This window comes from Zalophus californianus, chromosome 6 (assembly GCF_009762305.2).
Source record: "Zalophus californianus isolate mZalCal1 chromosome 6, mZalCal1.pri.v2, whole genome shotgun sequence".
Lineage (NCBI taxonomy): Eukaryota > Metazoa > Chordata > Mammalia > Carnivora > Otariidae > Zalophus > Zalophus californianus.
In genome coordinates this window covers 11,046,359-11,054,096 of record NC_045600.1, presented here as the reverse complement: position 1 = coordinate 11,054,096, position 7,738 = coordinate 11,046,359, and the positions used below count along the sequence as shown (strand labels likewise).

General features: G+C 46.5%; 1 protein-coding gene across 3 annotated transcripts; it reads left to right on the top strand.

The window, feature by feature from the left end:
- The first annotated feature begins 475 nt into the window (after positions 1-475).
- Positions 476-4,727, top strand: TMEM251 (transmembrane protein 251). Of its 3 annotated transcripts, none has more exons than XM_027571859.2 (2): positions 476-2,460; positions 3,902-4,727. In XM_027571859.2, exon 2 carries the CDS (start codon positions 3,918-3,920, stop codon positions 4,311-4,313), a length of 396 nt encoding a protein of 131 aa, XP_027427660.1. In that variant the 5' UTR covers positions 476-2,460; positions 3,902-3,917; the 3' UTR covers positions 4,314-4,727. The 3 variants fall into 3 exon arrangements, with proteins under 3 accessions (XP_027427660.1, XP_027427659.1, XP_027427658.1); XM_027571858.2 differs by lacking the exon at positions 476-2,460 and adding an exon at positions 2,932-3,035; XM_027571857.2 differs by lacking the exon at positions 476-2,460 and adding an exon at positions 3,042-3,490.
- Positions 4,728-7,738: the final 3,011 nt, after the last annotated feature.

The window sequence follows — 7,738 nt, the reverse complement described above, 5'->3', positions numbered from 1 at the left end:
CCACCCAGGCGCCCCTTGGAGAAGTATTTTTTAACCTTTCTGTGCCCATTTCTACAATGAGAAACTGGGTTTTCTTATATTGCAGGATTTTTATGAGGATTCAATGAGAAAATACATGGGGAAACTTTAATTTAGTCCAGTCTGTCATGGAGAAGCATACAACCTTTATGTCTTCCCTTTCACTCTCCAAATTCGACACAGTGATGCATTTGGACCTACTCTTTGGACTAATTTGTGTTCCATCTTGTTTCATTCCCTCCTACATCAGTCGAAGGTCCCTCTGGCAATCTCACTTAGAAAACTACTCCCTAGGGGCACCTGGATGGCTCGGTCAGTTGAGCATCTGACTCTTGGTTTCGGCTCAGGTCATGATTTCAGGGTTGTGGGGTCTAGCCCCACGTCGGGCTCTGTGCTCGGCGAGGTGACTGCCTGAGATTCTCTTCTCTCCCTCTGCCTCTCCCCCTGCTCATGCTTGCTCTCTTTCTCGCTCTCAAATAAATAAATACATCTTAAAAAAAAAGAAAAGAAAAGAAAAAGAAAACTACTTTATCCCCTGGACACTAAGAGGAAAATACCCAAGCGACTAAGATTGTGTAACCTCAGTGTTTTTCAGATTTATGCTTCTGGAACCCTTTGCTCAAATGAAATCTCTCTTGGAATCTTGATATAAATAAAACAGATTTTTAAAAGGTCATTGTATTAGCATTCCTTTATTTTATAAGTTCACATAGATCATTTTATAACACCTATTAAATGACATTCAGAACCAGATGTTCTGATGTCACATATCAGAAACCCAGGGTTAGAGGTGATAGCTGCAAACTTATCAACCTCAGCATTTGATCCTGCCTCGTTTTGGCTGCGCAGAATCAGTAAAATTGTGATTCAGACAGAAAATAACTTAGTATCTCAACCACTGCTCATATCTTCATAATAAATGTAGGGCAATACACGCCTAAAAACCCTCTATGATACATCATCACATCCAAAGGCTACCCTTGCACGTGTTATCACATAAAAGCTGACATTTCTCAGAGCACCATATGTGTGTAGCGATAGCCCCTCTGTACAATTTTGTATGATAAATTCACAGCAGTAAATCTAAATATATAACTACTAGTGCAGAACTACAACCGTCCTAGTCTGTGACACATTTGGAAGACATTTAATAGCACAGAAATGACGAAGGATTTAGACAGAAAACTGTACAGAATGAGCTCCTCGGCAGCACAAGGAAGGGACTGATTAATGTCTATCACGAGTACACTGACTGTTCTACCTTCATGCTCTGCTTCCTGGTTGCCTAAGATTCAGGAGAAATGCCCTTCTAGTCCTGCCCAGAGAAGAGCCGCCTCCTCCTCCTCAGCTGCCTCTTGGTCCTTTATCAGCGCCAGTAGCCAGTAGCTGCAATAAGCCAGCGGATGGGCCGTCCTGTGGCTGAGCAAGCTTCCTGCGAAGGGCTCTGTGGACTGCTCCAGCCAAGATTTGGTCTCGGCGGGCCTGATTCACAACATCTTTCTCAACTGCTCCTCTCTCTACCAGTTTCTGTAATAAAGGCTCCAACCTCAGCACATAAGCAGGCAATTGCTCTCCATCCTTCTGCTAAGTGGTCAGATACTTGATCTGCAATTCCCTAGGATGATCAATAACCCCAAATACCTGCTCAAGAGCCTGCAGGCATTCAGCGACTGTAATGAAGGGACTGTTTATCTTGAGGACACGAATAACATCAAATGCCGGGCCTCTAAGGCTCTCCAGCAAGCGTCTTCTTTTCTCTGCATCTGGCACCCGCCAAGTCTTCATCATCTGAGTAGTATGAAACAGCCAGGATTCAAATTCTTCTGGTTCCGGAGGGTCACCGCCTGAGAACACTCTCAGCTTTTTGTATTTCGGGTACCGCACGGCGGGCCGAAGAGCCTCCTCTAATGCCTGTGCCAACATAGGGCCTGTATTTCTGGGATCATGTCCTGGCCTAGGTCAAAAGGGTCGTTTCCATATCCAAGAGCTCCGGTCAACTCCCCCAACGTTGTGCCCTCTCCCTCTAAGAATTCATTTAATCTGCTTAAAAATTCATTATTCAGGTCTGGGGGCTTAAAGATCACTCTCCAGACACCCCTTTTTCCGGGGAGCTCCTCAGGGACTAGAGCAAGAGCCGTCTCCTCAGTCAGCCCTACTAAGGCTACGTTCCGGTTGTCATCCCGCCGGAACACCCTCCGGAGCGGTCTGTACCCGCCCATCGGCGCCAAACCTGCCCGCGGAGCCTCCCCGATTTCTGCCACAGTGCAGGTCGGGGGGATGCCGGCAACGAACAGCGCTTTCCGAGGGTTCACCTCCATCCCCCTGCACCAGTCTTCCAAGAGCCTCAGCGTCAGGGTGCCCCAAACAACAGATTTTTAAATTCTAATGGGGCCGGGGCACCGATGCCGCCGCAACGCACGGCGTTTCTCCGCGGCACCCCCGGTGAGTGCCGTCAGCGTCCCGACCGGAGGCCTGCAGGGAACAGAGCAGTCGGGTTAGCGGCAGGTGTCTGGGACCCCGGCCCCGAGAGGCCCCGAGACGCCCCGCGGCCCCGGGCGACCTTCCGGCCGGCCCCACCGCGACAAGCGGCCGTCTCACCCTCTCCGCGGCCCCGCGCGCCCCTCGCCGCGATCCAGTCGTCCGCGCCCGCGTCCCGCGCCGGCGCAGCGGGAGGCCGGCCTCTCCTGCCCTCGGCGCCACCGGGGCATGGTGGCCCGCGCCGTGCCGGTGCTGCTGTCCCCGGCGAGGCACCGGGGGCCAGGCCGGGGGGCTCCGAAGATGCCCGGACCGCCACCCACGCGAAGGGACGCGCCGGGCCCCGCGCCGCCGCAGCCCCCGCAGCCCCCGCCCCCGTCCCCGTTTCCGTCCCCGTCCCCACCCGAGCGGTGGCGGGCGCGCGCCGGGAGACGGCCTGGCGTCACGACGGGGCGGAGCGCGCGCGCTTCCGGCCCGAGCCGGAAGTCCCGACTGTGGCAGCATCCGGGACGGCGGGCGGGCGGGCCAAACGGGACAGGAAGGTGAGATCCGGGAGCTGCCCGTCTCGGCAGGCTCGGCCGGTGGCCGCTGCCCGGCACTGGGCTCTCGGCGCTGCGAGGCGGAGAGGCCCGGGCCCGGCGCCGCCCGCGCAGCTCTGGTCGCGGCCGCCGGCGCTGCAGCGCGGCGGGGGGCGGGGCCGGCTGCCGGGGAGGCCCGGGGGCTGGGGAGCCTCCCGGCCCGGCCGGGTGACCCTGGCTGGGGCTCCGGCCGCAGCCACAGGGGCCGGGCCGCCGCGTGACTGGCCGCAGTCGTCACGCTGTGCTTAATCACAATTAGCCTGTGCTCCAGGCTGGCCGCGCTCCCATTTCTCCCAGCCGGTGACCCCGGGGATTTCTCTTAGGGTGGCTTTCTCTGAAATGCCAAAACCACCCGAGTATTCAGAACTGAGTGACTCTTTAACGCTTGCCGTGGGAACAGGAAGATTTTCGGGACCACTGTAAGTGTTTAAGAGTTACTGTCTTAACGTGGGGGCTCCGACATGGCTTTGAACTTGTAGAATCGAGTGTTCACGTCCGAAACAGTAGTGTTAAGTCAGAGACTGTTTGAACTATCAAGGTGAAGTGTCCCTTAGGAAAGCAGTTTAATTCCAGTTTCTCAAGGGAAGGTGTGCTGGACCTATTTAAGCCGGGTGTAGTGATTGATTTATTCTGTGGGATTCACCTAAAAAGCACGCTCAACAGACACTGAAACTTTACTTTCTCGTAACTATTACAGAAAACAAGCTGCGCGTTGTTTACATTTCTTAGTAAAGGCAAATTTAATTATTTCGAGCCTGAGATGCCTTGATGGGGGATCATTGCCGTGAGAGCATTCCTAGACCGTAACCTTTTTCTTTCTTGATTTGAAGGCACAGAGCATGGAGAATGATGAACTTCCGTCAGAGGATGGGATGGATTGGAGTGGGACTGTATTTGTTAGCAAGTGCAGGAGCGTTTTACTACGTTTTTGAAATCAACGAGACTTACAACAGGCTGGCCTTGGAACACATTCAGCAGCACCCGGAAGAGCCCCTTGAAGGAACCACATGGACACACTCCTTGAAAGCTCGTTTACTCTCCCTGCCTTTTTGGTTTTGGACACTTATTTTTCTGATACCTTATTTACAGATGTTTTTGTTCCTCTATTCTTGTACAAGAGCTGACCCCAAAACGGTGGGCTACTGTATTATCCCCATATGCTTGGCAGTTATTTGCAATCGCCACCAGGCATTTGTCAAGGCTTCTAATCAGATCAGCAGACTACAGCTGATTGACACCTAAAATCAGTCACCATTTTTTCCTTACAGTTACAAAACTGCCAGTACTATATGGAGCCTGATCACAAGACTGCAGTTTGTTCACAGATCTCAGGAAGTTGTGGTGGGGCAGAGGCTTTCTAAAAAGTGTGACTAGGGGGTTATCTTTATCTGAATAATAATGCATTTTTAAGTGAAGCCTGAGATACAGTACTACAAAATCATGTTGAGGACTTCAGATTTTGGAAGTAAAATCGTGTCTGTTATTTGCATTCTTTAGAAACTTGAATAAGTACCTGAACTCCTATTTTTATTCTACTGTGCAACATAGTGATGATTCAGAAATTTTTCCTTTGGGGAAAAAATGAATATGAACATTTCCATTGTGCTTAGTGTAAAAAGGTCCAAACGTGGTCATAAAATTTAAATTTTATACAATTACTTGGCTTGCTTTAAAATTCTTCAAACCAAAACACCAGTTCAACCTGTTGTAACTAAGTCAACTATTTATGCTTGCTTGCTATCAGTTTGTGAGAAATTGGTATAAAATTCCTGAGGTGATGGCTATCTTGATAAGCAAAGTTTGTGCTTCCTTTTGGTGATGCTACTGGCATTATCAGCGATATTACCACTACTAGTTTTTAAAAAATTACTTGGGAAGAAACTAAATGTTTGAAAGTTGAGAAATCTTACACACAGACGATGGAAACGAGGTGTTCAGTGAAAATATTTAGTCTCGTCCCTGTCAGATGTGTGACACCCCTCTAAAATACTATCAAGTCGCCATCCTTCTGATTTTCTTTTCTGGCCTAAGGTCCAGCCTTCAGGTCTTCGGGCAACAGGTGAATTGCATGAAGATGTGACCTTTGTACTTCCTCCTTTGCGTTTGTACTTACTACCTCATGTCTGGTACCAATACAAATGACTAAAACATGGAAATATCAGATTTTAGGATTTTTTTTTCCTTTTTTTCTGGGTGGGATCAAGATCTATTTTTATACAGTTGTGCCATTAATACCAAGGACATTACACTGATAGATTTTAATAATAACCGTAACCTTTTTTGGTGCTTATTCTATTGGGCTCTGTTCTAAGAGGTTGACGTGAATTAACTCATTTATCCTCTCAACAACCCTAAGAGAACAATTACCCAGATTTTACAGATAAGCCACTGAGGTAGAGAAGTTAAGTAACTTGCCTGTTAAGGTCACACACCTGGTAGGTAAGCAGCAGTGCCAGAGGTATGACCAGGCATCTGATGCCTTTGTTCCTAACCACTGACCTGTAGTGCTTCTCACAAATGACATGTTTCACGGTATTGTCTGCCTAGCCATGCCAAAGAATGGGAAGGGCATTATTGAAAGGTTTTTGTCAATTTGTATGAGCTACTGAAAATCTAAAAGTGTTCTAACAACCTCAGCGTTCAAGTCTGATTTGACCAGAATGGAAGGCTGAACATTCCAAAGGCTGAACATTTACATCAAGTAAAGCAAGCTGTACTTGAAAGATAGAGCAGGTACCTTTGTAACTCACAAGCAGCATGATCGGATCCTTCTCCAGGTAATCAATCTCACTTTCCCTTTACTTCTTCCAGAGGTCTGGTGACTGAAATGATAGAGCTTTTGCTACAATAACACTGACTCTCCAAAGTAGGCAGCAGTCTGAAATACCCGTTTCTGTGAGGGTCAGGTAACCAAATCACTTGGCATCTTTTGAGTACTTAACTAATAGTATGCACGCTACAGTCACTGTTTTTTGAGTGATTTCCATCTTTTTTCACAACAGGCCTAGGAGGCAGGTACGTGCTGATACTAGTGCCATTTTACAGAAAGCAAGCACAGGAATTAATAACTGGCCCGTGGTCCCACAGCAAGGACGTGGAGAAGTCAGGATTTGAACTCAGGATGTCTGGCTTCGGATCTCCAGCTCTATCACCTTGTTATACTGCTTTTCAGAAAAAAAGGATAATATGAGGAAAATCATTGAGCAGTTTGATTTGATTAGTCTTGAGGCAGTGGTAGTTTGAAAATGATTTAAGAAAAGTATTTCAATTTTTTTCATTTTATAAAGGCTTGATATAATGCAAGGTTTGTGAGTTTATCACTTGTCTTATAAAGTAGTAATTCCTTTTTATTGAAGTAGACTTTATCTTTTATATTTCAAATTCTAGTATTTGGGGATTTGGTAAGTATTCGGTCCATCTCTATCTTTCAAGACCAGATTGCCTTGGTAGTAGAAATATTAAAATAGAGTGGGAGTAATTCAGTACTTCCAAATGTAATTACTAAGTTTCAGATGGCAGGGTTAATGTTTTTTGATTATTTAGGAATTACCCAAGTTGTAAATTAGTCCTTTTTTGTCTATGGCTATTTAATAGTTCAAAGCACTCTTTGTAGAGGAGAGGGAAAGGTGAAATTAATCTGTTAGATTGAGGGGGAGGTTAAGCTGATGGGGAGGAAACCTGAGTATCATATGAAGTTATTTCATATCTACATCACAGTACAGTAAGCAGTGAGCACAGGATTAGATAAGTGGCAAACACAGGGAGGTGCTTCAGGGATTGTAGGGAAAGGACGGGTATGCTGGTATGCGTAGCTCGTCGGTAATACCTGCTTCCAGAAATGCGACAGACAGAGTTAATATCCCCTGGTTGCTTAATTTTTCCCCCCCAGTTGCTTAATAAGTCACCGTATTTGCAACCACATCTGAAATGAAGTAAAACCTGTTGTGTGTTTTTCATGGAAATATGCCAGATATTTTATTTTTTTGAAAGTGCCAGGACAGAGAATAGATAATTAAATCGGAGAAACATCTAATTCATGGAGCTTTAGTCACCATGTAACTTTTCTAGTTGTTTTTTTTTTTTTAACTTTTCTAGTTTTAAAGATGCTACCAGTTTTTGTTTTAATTTTATTTTTTTAAAAGGGGGGAGGGGAGAGGGAGAGAGAGAATCTCAAGCAGACTCCACACTGAGCCCGACGGGCCCGATCTCACCACCCTGAGATCAGGACCTGAGCTGAAGTCAAGAGTCAGTCAGATGCTCCACCGACTGAGACCCCCACGTGCCCCTAGATGCTTTCAGTTTTAAAGTAAAAAATGTGATTTCCTAAGTTTAGAATTTGAATCTATTTCAAAGCTTTTATAGTTAATTTAAAAAAAACTTTTCATTGGGGAGGTGGAATCATCAGAACATTTCTATGGCAGTAACCACACCCATAAACTAATCAGACTGGGATGTCTGTTCACCACGGGTAGTGTTACAGTTTTTATTAAGATTATCTAGTGTTGATTTCCTTCTTGATGGATTTAACAATCTCAGTCTCCAAAACAGAAAGCTTTACCACAATACTGCATGACTCATTTTGCATCAAGTGTATGCCATCACTTAATTCTCTAACCTATTTATAAAGTTCCAGAAAATTCTGGACCATGATTGGGAATCCTGCAGTA